Here is a 17,365-nt window from a genome sequence, read left to right as displayed (position 1 = left end):
GGCCTCATCCACTGTCCGAGTGATAAATTGGCCCAGCTGTTCCAGGGTCAAGTTCCCCACATTCTCATTGGGACGGGTTTGCTCGACCCTCATCTCGTGAATGGGCTGCTCGGTTCTTGTCTCTTGACGAGGTTGTTCCTGTCCCGCCTCAGCATGAGATGGTTCGAGTCCCCTCCGAGGACGCGATGATGCTGAGGTGGCTCTCCCACTCCCTCTCTTCCTTACCATCTCTACGTCTCAACTCAAATTTCCCACAGACGGCGCCAAGTGATACTCACGGAAAATTTATGGTCCGCTTCCTGCAAGTGTCACTAATCCAGATGCAGGCTTAAAAATTATCCTGAGCCTGAAATCACAAATATGACCGTTAGAATGGGGCCAGGAGGGTGTCCTGGCGTAGCCCCTCCGACGCTCAAGTCAGAGACTGAGGATATATGGGGGGGAGCCGGTAAGGACGCTGCTGAAAACAATATATATTGAATCCATAATCATACGCTCAAACCTGGTATTTATAGGAGAATACATGGGCTTGTCATGGGCCATTCACATGTGGGTCTTAGAGATGGGCCGGAGTTTGGGCCGGATCTTGATGTGTTCATCCCTGGGATATCACTAAGCATCTGGAGATTAATAATATAGTAACAGAAACTATCTACCTGTATAATATTTACAAAGACCAAGCTACATATGGTAAAAAATGATAAAAAGACACATAAAAATGTGAAACCAGATTCCTATATATTAATAGTATCATAGAATCCCAAAAAAGAACAGATGTCGCATAATGATTTTTCAATCATAGATTAATTACATTATTTTATTTATCATTTAAATAAGTTCAATACCTCTATTCCATTTTTGTTCGTTTTCGAATATCATTTAAATCGTTTTACCCTTTTATTTTTTTGGAAAAATAAAAAAAATTCGAAGGCAAAAAGTCTTTTTTTACTGGTCAATCATTCAGTGGCATTTATAATGAAAAATATGTAAATAAAAAATAAAAAATACACAGTATTATTGAGTTTCAGTTATTAATGACATTGCGCATTAATTTGGTGTTTAAAAAATGACTAAAATGAAAATACATGTATGTTTTTTTTTCTTTTTCTAAAATAACAATGTCATATTTCTAAATATAGTAGTGACTTTTAATCCAAAATTTAATTATTTCAGAAATACCACTCCATATTACTAGCTATATAATTGTATAAAAATATTTTAAAACTTCGAATAATACATGGGTATTATAATTCTAATGGCCAAAACTTGTGTGAGACGGTCTCAAGGGTCGTATTTTGTGAGACGGATCTCTTATTTGGGTCATCCATGAAAAAGTATTACTTTTTATGCTAAGAGTATTACTTTTTATTGTGAATATCGGTAGGGTTGACCCGTCTCACGGATAAAGATTCGTGAGATATCACAAGAGACCTACTCAATGCTAATAATCTTCAGACAAAGAATTGCATGCACGATTTGATTCCTATAATAGATTTTATTTTTTCCGAAAACAGAACCTAACATATATTCGTCGCAAAATATTATTGAGAAGAGTCTTGAATTAATTTTTCTCCAATAATCTTTAAAATTAATAATGTATTATTATAAGGTCGAACTATTTTAATTTTCTATCAAAAAACATAATAAATTTACTTATGAAAGTCTATAATAATAAACTTCACACTCTTCACGACGCTTAAGATAAATATTGACATATTTATCATCAATTAACTCAATTATTTATTACAATATCTTAAAAACAATTTAATTTGCTATATCTAAAATAAAATAAATATTAATTTTCTACGATAATATTCAAATAGAAATATAGAATAGGTAACGGATAAGTCCCGGACTTGATGCATTATTAACCATTGATTTAATAAGTTCTGTTAATTAATCAAATAAGTCAATGATGCATTCAAATTGAATTAATCAAATCGAAATATTCGAAATTGCAAACAACCAAAATAACCCAACCCCGATAATGAAATGAATATACATGAAATAAGTGATCAATTTATTAATAAGTTTGATTTCTCGTACCAACATTTGTCCCCCAATGAAATTTATCTTCCTAACCTAGTTTGTAGATTATTACTTTAACTCGAAGATTTATCCAATGTACATCAAATGATAGCCGATAACGAGTTTCATAATCAAAATAATAAAAAAATTAAATCAAAATAATAATAATAATAATAAAAATAATAAAAATAATAAGCATAGTGCCCATCACGTGATAACCAAATTAAATTTCCTCTTCTTCACCAATCAAAATTTTCTCTCAATTATAAATAGATATTTGCAAATCGTTTAATTATAATATTTTCATTCAAAAATAAAATTTCTTCCCATTTTCTTACTTTATGTACATATATTTGCGAATTGTTTAATGATAATATTTCATTCAAAAATAAAATTTCTTCCCATTTTCTTACCGTATATACATATATGTATATATAAGCCCCCCCTTTTCCCCGGAACCAATTGTCTTACTTTTCTATTCTAGCTAACATTCGTTACTTACTCAACCCTTTGCTTCATCCCTAATTATTACAATCCTGGCGTAGGGTTATGTCCGCCGCCGAGCCCCGGAATCCTCGAGCTCTTGGCTTCCCCCGCCTCCTCTTCTTCCGCTACCGCCGCCTGAGGTGAACCGTTTTCAACTAGCAATTCCCACCTATAATTATAAAAGCATACACAGGATATATATTTATATATTAACTATAATTATAGACAAAGAGCAAGCAATATAATTTCATATGCCGTCGTCTAAGATTAATCAACGGTATGGAGGTCATGAGAAGAACAAGAGGGGGAGGTTGTCGGAGAAGTCATCGTCGTTTAACGGCAGACGGTATGGGGAAGAGGCGGAAATTCTTCCAAGGCCGCGGACGGTGCCGGACTTGCTGGCAGGCAGGAGAAGCGGTGGGAACACGCCGGATGAAACGGTGGCCCTGGTCAGGCCGCTGAAGCTGACCAAGTTGCTGCTGAACATCACCGTACAGAGGAGTATTGGCCCTGTTCAAGTGTTGATCCCGCCGGAGGCGACAGTGGAGGATTTGATTGTGGCGACGCTGCTCCAGTACGCCAAGGAGGCACGCCGGCCTGTTCTTTCAACAGTTGCTCCAAGCTTTGACCTCCATTACTCCCAGTTTAGCTTGGAAAGTATGTTTTTTGTTCTTTTGAATTTCCTACATCGTGTCTCGGCATATAACTTCACATGTAATTGATTGATAACTCTCCATGTACCATAAAAATATCAATCAAATTCAAGTAGCTAACTAAGTTTCTTTTTTTTTTTTTTTAATCGGAACTGCAGGTTTGGACCGTGACGTTAAGCTATCGGAGTTGGGGTCAAGAAACTTCTTTCTCTGCCCAAAGGCTGTGGCGTCCGCCGGGGCGGAAAGTGGTGGCACCGCGTCAACGTCGAATTCAAGATGTTCAAATGAAGCTGAAAAGGGTAGCAAGAAGGGGTTGCTTTGGCTCAATTTCATGAATTTTTCGCTCTGACAGATCAGAATTCGGGACTACCTCTGTTTTCAAGAATCTTGATAAGTTTTTAAATTCAAAAGATCGTAAAAACTTTTTTATTGATTAAATAATTTGAAAATCTTCCAGAAAAATCAAGGCTGTAATCTTGGTTATGGAAATTTGTAATCAATAATAGAATTTGTGTCGCGCCAACAATTTCCCTCGTGGAACTAAGAAACGGACCCGTTGGGATTAATAGCAAACAACGACCGTCAAACGTCAACCATAACTTTTGTTAGGATTGTGCGCATTATTTTCGAAGAAAATATAAATTTTATGTTCAAACTAAAATAATTAGAATTTCACATTTTATATCATTTGTACTTACTGACCTATCATTAAATAAAAGATAGTAATTTTTGGAGTAAGGAGATTTGATATTTATTAATACTAACGATCATTCATACGCGATGTGGTGTGCGCATGTAATGATCTTTGAGTAAGTCTCTTGTAAAACGATCTCACAAATTTTTATCTGTGAGACGGATCAATCATACCAATATTCATAATAAAAAGTAATACTCTTAGCATAAAAAATAATATTTTTTCATGGATGACCCAAATAAGATATTCGACCCACGAAATTGATCCGTGAGACAGTCTCACAAGAGTTTTTGTGATGATTCTTTTATGTTAAATTTTTTTAGTTGAATGTTTTCTTATAATTATTTTTTATATTAGAAAATAGAAATGATAGCATCGATTAAAAATTCAAAATTTTGGATAAAAATTAAATAAAATATTATAGTAGTTTTAATAATTTTGAAAAATAAATATGATAATGATAAGAGAATACACATATTTACTAAAACAAATTTTATCATATTTTATATTAAGTGAAGATAGAGTACTTTTATAATTTTAGAGGGTATGGTTGTATTTTAAAAAATTGACCATGATACCAAAACAAGTTAAAACTTAATAATATGATGTTGATGATATAAATTAATTTTTTTAAGTGCACTAAAAAACACGTCACGTTTATGATAGTAAATTACTCAAAGCTATTTTGATGAATAAAAAATTTGCATTCATTAAAATATTTTGAATCGATAGTCACAAATCAATTTCTTCAATCAAACTAAATCGAACCACCCAAAAAATATTCATGTATATCAAAGATAAATGATGATTTGCTTGAAAGCGAAGTCACTCTGATGGTCATGTCAATTGAGATAAAATAATATATATGAAATGCGAAAGTAATTGGTCATGAAAGATGTGTCATAACGAGGATCATGAGTATTTTATTCATGCCCACTCATTTGAGACCGTCTCACGGATCCTAATCTGTGAGACGGGTCAACCCTACCGATATTCACTATAAAAAGCAATACTCTTAGCATAAAAAATAATATTTTTTCATAGATGACCCAAATAAGATATCCGTCTCACAAATACGACCCGTGAGACCGTCTCACACAAGTTTTTGCCTTTATTCATTGGTGTAGAGTTTTAGTGAATATGGAAGTTTATTATATAAGATAACTGAATCCGCGCATATCCGTATAATATTCTGAAATAGTTATAAAATATAATTAGAGATTTGATAGGATTTTTTTTACCATATCATCATATTTATTTAGGCAAAAACTTGTGCGAGACGGTCTTGCGGGTCGTATTTTGTGAGACGGATCTATTATTTGGGTCATTCATGAAAAAATATTAATTTTTTATGCTAAGAATATTACTTTTTATTGCGAATATCGATGAGATTGACCCGTCTCACATATAAATATTCGTGAGACTGTCTCACAAGAGACATATCATTTATTTATTGACAAGTTTCACGATCCACAATTTTGTCATTTTATAATTAATTCAATACTTATTTAATTTTGTACCACGTCGTTGTCTACTAACACATACATTGACACACGCATTACATACTCGTAAAGTATTTCTTAGAATAAAGTAGATTTATATCTCAATAAAGATAATATAATAATTGTAAAAATTAAGGAAAGTCATATTACAAATTAAAATTATAATATTTAAACAAGCCCAATTAAAAAGCCCATCCGTATCTAAAACACAGCCTAGACACAACCCTTGCATCGTTTGTTTATAAAAACCCTACTTAAACCCTCGTACCAAGTTGCTCCGCCTCTTCTCTTTCGAACTCGAAAACTTTTCCTTCCTCCCCCTCTCTGCAAGCTTTCTCGTTTTCTGCCTGGTTTCAATGGAGTTTTGGGGTAAGCTCCTGGTTATTTTATTTGAATGAGCTCAGGTTAAATTGTATTATGTTCAGTCATTGTTTTGTTGATTGTGTTTCCCCTTTCGAATTGCAGTTTCAAGATAAATTAGGTTTAACTATTTGTCATTTTTTATATAATACTTAACCTTTTTTTTTTATGGAATATAAGTATGCATTCCCTTGCTTTGAAGCTTTTTTGGTATTCTTTGAAATATTAAAGCTGTTTGATCAAGGTGATGGCTCTATTTGTGGATGACTTATTTGGGGTCCGACCGAGCTATGAGTTTTGTCATTTAGTGTTTTTTTCCAAAAAAATGTAGTTCCTTCTATCTGCCTGTACATAATTCTCTTAATTTTGGGATTTCTTTCTTCTTTTTGTTTGCTTTTCCAATCATCTGGATTTATGATTTGAAGTTGAAGCAACATATAGCACGTTTTAATATGAAACGGTGAATGGCCTGTTTTGAACATGGCCGTCAAAAGGTTCCTAATTGTCCCATCTCGAATTCATGTTGTTCTTGATCAATTAATTTTTATATACGTATTTTTTTCCTATTTTTGATGTGATTTTTCTAACTTGTTGTCATCTTCAATTCTAGGAGTTGAAGTGAAACCCGGTGAACCACTTAAGGTGCAACCTGAGTTTGGCAAATTGATACATATCTCACAGGTGAGAGTTGTTTCTTTCGACATAAAGTTGCCTTTCGTTATAAGCTTGTAAGTATTGCTAATTTGATATATGTTTACAGGCAGCATTGGGGGAGGTGAAGGATGTGAAAGGAGCCAAGTATGTTCCCCTTCGTCTGAAGATTGATGATAAGAGCTTAGTTCTGGGAGCTCTTTCAGCTGCAGAAAGAACTCAATTGATGTTTGACTTGGTATTTGAGAGAGAATTTGAGCTATCACACGACTGGAAAACCGGAAGTGTGTACTTTATGGGTTATACTGCTGAGGATCCAGTCTCAGGTGCATATTTTTTGGCCCATTTATAAATTGTGTTATTGCTATTCTTTCTATAAGCAGTCAAAACCTGTTTTAAGGTGTCTCATCCTGCTTTGATTGTTTTCCCTAATTCTGTTCATCCTAGCTCTATTCAATTTATGTTTTTTGCATGTGCATTTTTTTTACCGTATGCTGCAACAAACTATCACATGCATATTATAATGCAATTGTTCTTTGTATTTAGACGAGGAAGATTTCTCAGATGAATTTGAGGATGAACCAATGGACGCACTTCTAACTGGTAATCCTCTCTCTCTGCCCTCTCAGTTATTCCCCTTTTAGAAAAGGCTGTACAGCTTTTACTATAATAACTTATCCTAGAAATTATGACTCCATTTTTTGTGTCATTTCAAAATTTTAGGGAATATCAAGCAAAATCTTGGGGATGTGAAGGATGCTAAAACTGCTGCCACCACCGAAGCTGGAAACAAGAAAGAAGGGCTATCTGTCTCCGATGAAGATGAGGATGACAGTGAATCTGATCCTGATGATGAGATAGCATTTATCAAATCAGCACAGGAGGATTTTAGTGACGACTCTGAAAAAGTATGCTTTGTTATTTGTTTTTTTTTTTACATCACACATTAGTCTATTTTCTCTTCTTAAGACATAGTATTATGTAAACTATCCATTGTTTACTCTGTGAGTTGGTGTTCAGGATTCTGAAGATGACATGGACGGGAGTTTTTCCAGCGAAGAAGAAGAACCGCCAAAGGTACCAGCTCTTGTATTTCTGCCATGATTGATATGATATGAATTTTGCTAATTTCTCTTTACATAGAAGGCACAGCAGACCAAGAAAAGACCAGCTGATTCTGCACAAAAAGCTCCTGTTTTAAACAAGAAAGCTAAACCTTCCACTTCTAACAATACAGGTTTCATCTTTATCCATTTTTTTTGCTGTAAACAGGGCCATTGCATGTACTTGAGCATGTCTCGAACAGCGATTAGTTCAAAAAATACACCATTAAACTTGTCCTCTATTAAGAATTACACTACCGTGTGTATGTCAAAGATAAACACAGTACTAAGTAAATATTTTGTGTAGGTAACAAGACTGCCCATAATGCCATTCCTTTACCTTCAAAAAAACCTGGAAAAGGTCCAGCTGCCAATAAACCAAATGGAAAGAACAAGAAGTCGAATGGCCGCATGTCTCGCAAATGAAAGAAGCTACAGTTCCATCCATCTTAATCTTCCTGAACTGTCACTTCTTCTGCATTTAGCTCCTCCCTCTCAAAGAGTACTCTTCTGTTTCACTCTGCTGTTGCACCGCATTATATACCACAAGAAATATGGCTAATTGATGTTTTGGTTTAAGTTTTCTTAAAGTTTTGAATGTTTAGAATCAAGAATCTTCTTTACCTTATTACATTTTTGGGAAAATCCTCCATGAATTACTATTTCATTTTTGTTTACGTGTTCTTGTACTTATTTATCTTCATTCAAGGCAATGTGTTTCTCGAGAGGTAACCATCCTACTACGCATTGGAGGGAAATTTACTATATAACATCGTTCTAGCACATTTACAAAGAAAATTTGTATTTATGAAAAATTATACCTCCAAACAGAGTAAATGAATTTTGCACACGCTTCAATCTTTCGATGCAATCCTATTTTACCTTTTAGGACGATTATTTCTCTAGTGCTCCTCGTGGCCGTGCTACCTGTACAATATTTACCCTTAAAAGAGATTATTTATTCATGGCCTGATAACAGCTTCTCAAAAATGGGATCAAAATTATGCCCCCAGAAAAAAAATGATATCGAAATTGATCATTCTGGGTTTGCTTTTATTTCTTCAAAATGAAAAAAAAAAAAAATTTATGGATGACCTGGATACTTATTTAAAATTTTTTGATCCCGAATCTAGCATCTTAACTTTATTCAATTCCATGATTTGGCGAGTCCTATAATCAATTTTTTTGTAATCAAAATCCAAATATCTAAATTTTAGTTCTACGTGTAGCCCAAATAGAAGCAAAAACCAAATCGGTTATAAGAAACTTGAGGTTAATAGATGAATTCGAAATCCATGGATTTTGATTATATTTTTATTGTTAATAATGAAATAATAGATTATTCAGTTATTGAATGAAATTGAAATATATCATATTTAACATGAAATAATATATAAAAATAGAAGTGATGAATTTGAAGTTTATATTCTTGTTTCTGTAAAACTACAAAAATATATTTAAAATCTATAGATTTTAAATTCAACAATCAAAATACAATCCGAGAGAATTATAATATACACCAATGTAACAAGAGAATACTAATAATAAAATTATATAATAAATATGATCACATAAGTACATATACAGTTAATTTTGAGTAATTTTTATATTAGAATTAAATATATTATTACCTGTGTAGTTAATAATTTGAGACAATGACATCTTGCATAATGCAGCTAAATATTGCAATTGATGTTTTAGCATTAGCATCGCCCCTCGAATGTACTATTTTCTCTGCTATTGGACCGACTCTTTTCAAGATTCCCAAACCCACCCCTGGGCTTGAGATTTTATATTCACTAGGAATTTTTTATATGCAATTTAAATTTTAAAAAAAGAAAGGAAAAAAAAAAGAAGGAAGGAAGTTTTTTAATCGTACAAAAAAAAAACCGAAATAAACAACATTGACAACATAGTTTTCCGGATCGGTCGTGAAATAATTTCTTACATATATGACATGTTTCTCGACTGAAAGAATTTCGGTTTAACATAATAATAATGATTGTATAAATCAGATATAAATGTTGTCACGAATATAACATTTCGTGATAACATATTGCGAAATAATATAACACAAATAAATAACTTAATTAAAAATAACACAGAAATAATTATGCACAAGTGTGTTTGTGCGATGCTTCAAAGCAAAATAATTACAAGAAAAAAAATCGAGTTTAAAAACAATTTTTCAATCATTAAACTTGTACGGATGTTGTCTTCAAGTGTCTACAATATGTTACAACAACACTGTGAAATGACGATAATTCATCTTTGCGAGTTTTTCAGAAAATTCTCCCGAGTTTTAACCATTTTCCAGCGTATCTCGTTGTTCTATTGTGCATCAATTATTCTTAAATTTATATAGATCTGTTTTGATCTTGATAGAGTCTCTTGAATAGATTCCAAAAAAAAAAATTTAAATATTAAATATCAAATCTAGAGTTTAAGAAACTCACAAAACTCTTATGCAAAATCTTATATATAAAAAAAAAGAATTTAAGAAATAAATTGTATATTTCATTTTTATTTTTGTTCTGATTAAATCGAATATTATTTACAACATAAACCTTTCTAGCATTCCGACCCATTCGGGGTTGTTTCGATGTTCCCTTACAATTGTGTGGAGAGAATTTAATTCGAAATAAGTTGAAATTTCTTTTATTTAATAATTATTACTGGATAGTACATGGTATAATGTTAATTCATTCGAATATTTTTAATAATTAGCTATAAATACTTGGCAATAATGGAGAGTAGTAAGAGGGACAAGTTTCCGATTCGAATTAACTCTAAGACAGCGCATAGCTCGTGGCGGCGACACTTGAACTAACTAAAGTTGGGTCGGCCCCTTCGTCCCCAAGTGTCACGTGAATTTATTTTTTTAGAAGAAAGAATCTTGGTACAACTAAAATAATGACCACACCAATTTCTGCTAGCTAAATCGATACGCCGACGTTCTTTCTTGGTTCTAAATCCTTCTAAATCCTAATCGTTCCATTCTTTCTCAAAGTTTAAATTAGAGATAACATTCGAATCAAAATCGTTTCTGCTTGGAATTTGAAATTGGGGCAATGTCCTATTCAAGGTGTGGGAACATGGACAATAATGCAATGTCATATTCTGAGGCCAGTTTTATCGTACTCATATAATGCAACTACATTCATAGCATTTAAGTTTGTCTTTATTCTTCGTTGGATACTAAATCATTATATTTAACGTCACGTTCATAAAATATGAGAATTATTGTTGTTATTGCATGTTTCCCCTCCCATATTCTTTAGACAAATTTACAAAGTGTTAGCTGTCTTACATAAAATCTCCGAGAATGGTATATATGGACTTCGACAAACAACCCCTAAAATTAATTCACATAAATAATTGAATGGAACCAAACCTTTAATTAGTATCCCAATATTAGATTGATTCTTGTGAATAATAAATCATAAATTAAATTTAATATCAAGACTGGAGAAAATCTTGTATAAAAAAAGTTTAAGCGATTCATTGCACGTACGTTCAAAGTGTAGCATTTGGGATTACAACAAGAACAAAGGGAAAGACTTAGACTTGATCCATCATCTTGAAAGATGACAATATTTGAGCTTAACAAAAGATGAGAGTAAAACTTATAATATGACCAATTTTAAGTATGGCCATCATCTTATTTCATGTAAAAGCTCAGGAAAGAAAAGTTTACAGTTGTGCAACAAGTTGACAAAACTGAAACACAATTTCACACGAAAACTACAACCACTATAATATTTAAGCACTACATATATGATCTTTATGCTCCTTCAATCTTTCTTGAATGCATAACTTGCTGCATCTTCTGCCAATTCTTTTGGCCACGATCAGAGCAATAGACATCTGACTGAAATGAAAACCTTGCATTTTCTATTACACTAAATAAATATTTATGTTTTTGTCCTGAATATAGGACTGGATCGGCTTTTGGTCCAAGAAAAAGCACAACTCTTGTATACATATTTTGTGTAGAATCGGAAGCTGAGTTGAGAAGACGACACTGCTCTGCTGTCAAGAACTTGGGACAATAGTGCCAATGTACCCAAATCCCGCAATGGTAAAGGTGATGACTTGAAGGAATAAGTATATGAAATAGCAGTTCTTTCCGTACAAGAAGTCGTAGCACCCACAGATGAAAAGAAACAAGGCGAATCCCAGTTCGTGCATTTGTATTCTGTAGAAGAGACGAACATATTTAAGCAAGTAGGATTCGATTAGCACAGGGGAGGAGTAGAGGCACAAAAGTAACAACAATCTAATCTGAAGTTTCGAGATGTTTTACCTGTCTCCGAGGAATTTTAACAGCTGTTTCTTAGGTGCAGCTTGTTTACTATTGGATTTGTTCTTAAGTGCATCACCAAGTTTTTCAGTGACTACCCATTCATTAACTCGCTTTGCCTCCAACAACCCGATGAACGTGGCCTTGGTCCGGTGAAACGACATCACATTCTCAAAAAGAACCCAATAGAACAGCAAATGGAATGACCTGAAAATCACCCAGGTCTGATGAATAAGTCATGCTGATATGAACATCATAGCACTTTAGATAAATTCACGATGCGACCATAAATACAAGTGAAGAGGGTGAATCTCAAAAAAACAAGCCCCAGAAACTTCTTAACCACTTCAAAATTTCTTGCGGAGTCGATGTGAGATCATAGCATACGCACAGGAAATGAAAGAGAAGCTCCAGATTGTGTTAAAAGCATTAGCAAATAGTATTTTCGCTGTACATATAGATGCGCATACCTTGGGGTTCCGACTGAGTTAAGGGCTGTTATGATGCATGGAATGTAAATAGCTCCCCATTTCGGGACCTCGACTTCTGGGATTAGAATTGACAATGGCAAAACCACGCAATAGAAGAAGAAAGTGAAGAAGTGGGCTATGATCTTTCGGACAAAGAAGAAACTATAGATCACATAAAACTTCTTGTACAACGAAACTTTCTGCAAAAGATTAGCACAAAACAAAAGGGTGAGTTCTTGTCCAGTTATCTTACACAAAATGTCGATTTAAGTAAAGATTATTGCAAAATAACTTACCTTGTTCCACACAATATCTAGCACCATTTTTCTAAATAAATTTGCCGGACCACAAGACCATCTATGCTGCTGGAATCGAAAAGCTTTAAAAGTACTCGGAAGCTCACTTTTAACCTGTAATAATTATATACATAAAAAAAGATTATTAAATCAACAAGAGAGTAGATTTGATTTTAAGTTGATACAATACCTGAAGGTCTCCCAAGTACACGAATTTCCAACCCTTAAGACCAGCTCGAATAGCAAGATCCATGTCTTCCACTGTGGTTCTGTCTTTCCACCCTCCTGCCTCGTTTATCGCCGCAATCCTCCATATTCCTCCGGTTCCTGCAATTATAGTTAAAATTATATTATTATGTTTGTAAATTAATCAAGTTTTGTGACGTATATATAACTTTAATGGAATGAAGGCTAATTGAATTCATTATCGAATTAATCATATACATAATTAAGCATGCTTGCATCATTGTTGAGTTACCATACCATTAAAGCCAAAGAAGGCATGAGTGGATGATCCCACTTCTTGCTCTACTGTAAAATGGTAGTCCAATGACATCTCCTGCATTCTTGTCAGCATACATTCGTTCGCATTCACTGTAAAATTCATCCACGTACAAAAAAATAACGACATCTGTAATTCCGGCCAGTATAAAAAAACTCATGTTTTACGGTCCAAATTTTTCAAAAAAGGCAATCCAGTTTTGCAAGAAACGTATCATCATCCAATGTGACCCCCCACCGTTCCAAACATAAGCAAGAAAAGAGACTCAAGATTTCTGACAGCACGTGACTTTACAGTCAACAACAAACCCAATATGTCATACAAAATATTGTCGGCACAGAACAGTTTCCGAAACAGGGGGCGATGAATTACAGCCCTGCCCTCCACCTCATGATTGACCTTTTGACCGGCTTTAAATTTTATTCCCCGATATCATTAAAATAATAAGATCAAATGGTTTTTTAAAAAAATATCAAGGGATCAATGTTTATAATAATGGATTTTGAACTCAAGATTTCGTCTATTTCTTGGTCTATTTGTTGTTGAGACGTCGGTGTCATTAGGACAAGAGTTCCGTGACTAATACCTACGAATATATCACAATAGACTTACAGTTGCATTTTGATTTAACATTTTAAGAGAAAATGTTTTCTAAAGAATATTGACTTTGGCATAATTAAGCATACTGGAAATGTAAATATTCCGCCAATTTGAAAAGAGTTGGGTCCTGACGCCGTGATGTGTGGCGCCAATTAGACAAACTTAAGTGTCTCAGATGATACAGGGCGTTAACGGCCCCACTCCGTCAGTCAAGGAAGATAGTCTAAATAGATCTTAGATATCGGACAAAATATCATTAAAAAGCAGCAGCCCACGCAAATTCAACACAATTAGATTTTCTCCTTCTGAATAATTTGATACTACTTCAAAATTTCTAAATACGAATGAATTTCAATAATAAATAAATAAATAAATAATGTAGGTAACTAATATTAAGAGTTAAAATCTAAATAACAACTTTAATATCTAGAAATTGAAATAGTAAACAAAATTATAAGTCCACCGACACACTATATTCATGCATGTTTCCATCACCGACACTCTTGCATGCATGCTATAGTAATTGAAGGAAAAGCATTTTGAATATCACACTTTAGCAGAAAAAGATTTACCAAGCTAAACAACAAGAGAAAGTGTATTTTAAAATTTTTATTAACTAAAAAACATACGACTTAGATTTGATGCTTACCGAACCTCCAACGGCCTTGAACAAGGGCAATATCAGGATTGTGAATAAGGAAAGGAACAGACCGCCGGAGAAAGTCGGGCTCCGGTCGGAAATCCGCGTCGAAAATGACGACGTAGTCGCATTCTTTGACGTAATCGTGTTTCAGGCCTTCTTTAAGAGCTCCGGCTTTGTAACCACCCCTTGTCTCTCTAATTTGGTATCGGATATTGATGCCTTTACTTGCCCACCTTATGCATTCTTTCTCTACCATATCCTACAACGTTTAATTCAGTTTAAACCTTAGACTATATATACAAAGGCTGTGCTTTACGTTTAACGGATCAATTTGATGACAACTAATCATCTACTCTATAGCATTTCAAATTTATACATGATTTCTTAAAAATATAAAATTCCATCTCATAATATATGAAATTCAAGCCTTCACCTATGGCCTCCTTTCAATTGAGTTAAAGTTAATGTGGTCCAACCTTTGCATAGCAGCCCCTCCCACCCCAAAAAAAAAAATATTTCTTATAATAATATAATATAGGTGCATGGTAAATGTGTGTCATTACATGAAAATGTATAGATTTTATAAATCTACAACTGCGAAGTACACCACAATGGAACAGCCCTTGTATGGAAAATGGGATGAAACGACAAGAGAAAAAGATTACTCAATCATGTATTGTACCTTGATGACAAGATCAGTGGAATCATCCAGAACTTGAATCACCAGCCTATCAGCAGGCCATGAAAGATTACACGCAGCACCAATGGAGATCTTGTAAACCTGCAAAGAAACAAACAAATGTGTTTTTTTTCTCTTCAAGCATATCCATCTTCTTTCTGTGTGTTTGTGAGAAGAAAGTAGAGAGTCAAGAAACCAGAGGCTCGCCTCTTTTTCGTTGAACATGGGGATCTGAACTAGAACCATAGGGAAAGCGCCATTTCCCATCTCCAAATCGTCTTTCATCGGCTCCCATTTGTACCTTTTGTCAGGCTTTTTCCAGAAAAGCTTCACGAGAATGATAACGACTCCCATGTAAAGCCTCTCCATGAAAACCATGATTGACATTGCTAGGCAGATGTACACGGAGATTCTCAGCAATGGAACGATCAATGGCGCTTTGATTAGCTCCCACAAAAGACCAATCTGCCCCGCCATGTCTGCAGTGTATCCCGGTAATGCTTCTGGGATAAAACTGTTCTCCGACACTTCAGCCATTTTTCAGTTTTCAAAAATCAAGAAACAGGGGAATGTAGAAAGAAAAAAAAAAGGAAGGTGGGTGATATTCTGTTTTTCAATCTCTCTGTGCTATATGCTATATCTGAACAAAACCTATAGATCTGCTAACTTCTTGTGCCCGTTTTCAAATCCAAGAATATATTCGAAAACCGGAACTTGCAGCAGCACGAATGTGACCGAATATTTTCAAGAACCGAGGCGACACACCCCCTTCTCTTGCACTCAGGTGTTTCTGCTCTTAGTTCGAGCCAATGAATGCTTATTCACTGTAGCGTCGTGAGCAGATAGAAGAGAAGGGGAGGGGAGGGGAGGAGAGTGGAGCAAGTGAGTAATTGGGAGAGTAAGTATGGGAGACACGAAGAGGTTTTTTATAGTCATTATTTTGTTTGATTTAGGCTTAGCGTTGTTAATTGTTTAGTCTTTTTTTATTGAAGAAAACAAATAAATAAAGTAATAATATCGAGAAGTTAGTGGCATAAATTTTTGACTCTATCTTTTCTTTGATTATTACTTATTGTACTCATTTTTAAATTTTCAGCAACGGTCTCACATTAATTCTTTTTGGAAGTATTGAATTTTGATTTGAAATTCGAAATTTGGTAAGTCACTTGGAAAAACTATATATATCTTATATGAAAATTTGTGGCCAAAGTCTAAAAGAGACTCATTTGCACTACAAATATTGGTGAGGATAAGGATTTCAAGAAAAAACATTTAATCTTCGAAGAACACACGTGCGTGATATAAGTGGAAAATAAAATTATTATTATGAAATATAAAAAAATTATAATAATTTTATAAATAAACACCCTTAATTTATTAATCACCTGCCTCATCTTAGCAGTAATTTTTCTTTCGTACAATGATTGGATTTTTATTTAGGTAGTAATGTATGGATTATGTTCAGGGAAAAAAAAAAAAAAAAAAAAAGAGAAGTGGGCCAAACTTGCAGCAGCTCCGGATCATGATCCGGATACGGATTTTTTTTCTTTTATAGGGAAATGGGATCCGAATTTTGATAAAACAATTATTGATGGTATGCCGTAAAACCTAAAAGCAGACTGACTCAAAATCGTCACATTCCATGATTGTAAGCTGCTGATGATCGAGAGAAAGTGCTGACAAATACTGCTGATGATCGAGAGAAAGTGCTGACAATATCCAAATACTCAAATACTCTTCTGTTTTTAGGAAATCTATGTGTTATTATGAAAACATTATTACATCAGTGGCATTGGATATACTTTTTTTAGAAAATAACTCACATTTTGTTTTGTGCGGGTGAATCGACCGAAAAAATGTTGGTAAAGACATCGAACTTGTGATAATTTGTCCTCGCGCTCACCCACTCCAACAAGGATAGTGTAGGCATGCTGGAAAAAAGATTTCTAACAAATCTCATACTCAAAGGGATTCATTACAGATTATAATATTTATTGGGCTCACAGTTTATTGGCCTGATGTTCATAATTTCACTAAGGTTTGTTCAAAGAGAGAGTGAAATTGCTATAATGACGGAGCAAACCTGGAAACCACCTGCTCAGAATCCATGGAGGTTGGATGTGGATGGTGGGTTCGATGGTGCGAAACATATGTATAGTGTGGGGGGATTAGGGATTCACAAGGTACAGTTCGAGGTGCTATGATTAGTGTTGTTAGGCATCTCAATTGGTTAAAAGAGCGAAACTTATCGCTATTCGACATGGTATAGAGTTTTACTTGAGAATTGAGATGAAAGATGTTCATATCTTTTCGGACTCTTCACTAACAATTGGTGCAATTACTGATGATGCGAAATATCTGGATACGAGAATAGTGTTATACTGAAAGATATACA

At 34.1% G+C, this 17,365-nt stretch overlaps 3 protein-coding genes across 5 annotated transcripts; 2 read left to right on the top strand and 1 right to left on the bottom strand.

Moving 5' to 3' along the window:
* The first annotated feature begins 2,488 nt into the window (after positions 1-2,488).
* On the top strand, positions 2,489-3,683 carry LOC140956693 (uncharacterized). Of its 2 annotated transcripts, XM_073413542.1 has the most exons (3): positions 2,491-2,654; positions 2,740-3,171; positions 3,326-3,683. In XM_073413542.1, the coding sequence occupies exons 2-3, from the start codon at positions 2,766-2,768 to the stop codon at positions 3,514-3,516; spliced, it is 597 nt and encodes a 198-aa protein (XP_073269643.1). In that variant the 5' UTR covers positions 2,491-2,654; positions 2,740-2,765; the 3' UTR covers positions 3,517-3,683. The 2 variants fall into 2 exon arrangements, with proteins under 2 accessions (XP_073269642.1, XP_073269643.1); XM_073413541.1 differs by having other exon boundaries at positions 2,489-3,171.
* Positions 3,684-5,590: 1,907 nt separating this feature from the next.
* On the top strand, positions 5,591-8,154 carry LOC140956608 (histone deacetylase HDT1-like). 2 transcript variants are annotated; one of them, XM_073413421.1, is made up of 8 exons: positions 5,591-5,732; positions 6,334-6,404; positions 6,484-6,700; positions 6,921-6,977; positions 7,098-7,282; positions 7,395-7,451; positions 7,521-7,611; positions 7,785-8,154. In XM_073413421.1, the coding sequence occupies exons 1-8, from the start codon at positions 5,720-5,722 to the stop codon at positions 7,901-7,903; spliced, it is 810 nt and encodes a 269-aa protein (XP_073269522.1). In that variant the 5' UTR covers positions 5,591-5,719; the 3' UTR covers positions 7,904-8,154. The 2 variants fall into 2 exon arrangements, with proteins under 2 accessions (XP_073269522.1, XP_073269521.1); XM_073413420.1 differs by having other exon boundaries at positions 7,518-7,611.
* A 2,785-nt stretch (positions 8,155-10,939) lies between these two features.
* LOC140957238 (glucomannan 4-beta-mannosyltransferase 2-like) lies at positions 10,940-15,877 on the bottom strand. The gene is made up of 9 exons (XM_073414378.1): positions 15,178-15,877; positions 14,974-15,072; positions 14,298-14,550; positions 13,030-13,140; positions 12,737-12,873; positions 12,547-12,660; positions 12,251-12,450; positions 11,784-11,987; positions 10,940-11,675 (listed from the first exon to the last, which is right to left on the bottom strand). The coding sequence occupies exons 1-9, from the start codon at positions 15,505-15,507 to the stop codon at positions 11,513-11,515; spliced, it is 1,611 nt and encodes a 536-aa protein (XP_073270479.1). The 5' UTR covers positions 15,508-15,877; the 3' UTR covers positions 10,940-11,512.
* Between the last annotated feature and the right edge of the window lie 1,488 nt (positions 15,878-17,365).

This window comes from Primulina huaijiensis, chromosome 14 (assembly GCF_012295235.1).
Source record: "Primulina huaijiensis isolate GDHJ02 chromosome 14, ASM1229523v2, whole genome shotgun sequence".
Classification (NCBI taxonomy): Eukaryota; Viridiplantae; Streptophyta; class Magnoliopsida; order Lamiales; family Gesneriaceae; genus Primulina; species Primulina huaijiensis.
Note: the sequence above shows the minus strand (reverse complement) of the source record. Positions and strands in the feature narration are given on the sequence as shown.

Excerpts from the sequence above, each read along its gene's own strand:
- LOC140956693 (XM_073413541.1), top strand. The coding sequence starts at position 2,766 with ATGCCGTCGTCTAAGATTAATCAACGGTATGGAGGTCATGAGAAGAAC. Across the intron at positions 3,172-3,325 it reads CTCCCAGTTTAGCTTGGAAA|GTTTGGACCGTGACGTTAAG; the intron begins GTATGTTTTTTG and ends TCGGAACTGCAG.
- LOC140956608 (XM_073413420.1), top strand. Across the intron at positions 6,701-6,920 it reads TGCTGAGGATCCAGTCTCAG|ACGAGGAAGATTTCTCAGAT; the intron begins GTGCATATTTTT and ends CTTTGTATTTAG. Across the intron at positions 7,283-7,394 it reads TTAGTGACGACTCTGAAAAA|GATTCTGAAGATGACATGGA; the intron begins GTATGCTTTGTT and ends GTTGGTGTTCAG.
- LOC140957238 (XM_073414378.1), bottom strand. The coding sequence starts at position 15,507 with ATGGCTGAAGTGTCGGAGAACAGTTTTATCCCAGAAGCATTACCGGGA. Across the intron at positions 14,551-14,973 it reads CCACTGATCTTGTCATCAAG|GATATGGTAGAGAAAGAATG; the intron begins GTACAATACATG and ends TAAACGTTGTAG. Across the intron at positions 12,661-12,736 it reads TGTACTTGGGAGACCTTCAG|GTTAAAAGTGAGCTTCCGAG; the intron begins GTATTGTATCAA and ends TAATTATTACAG.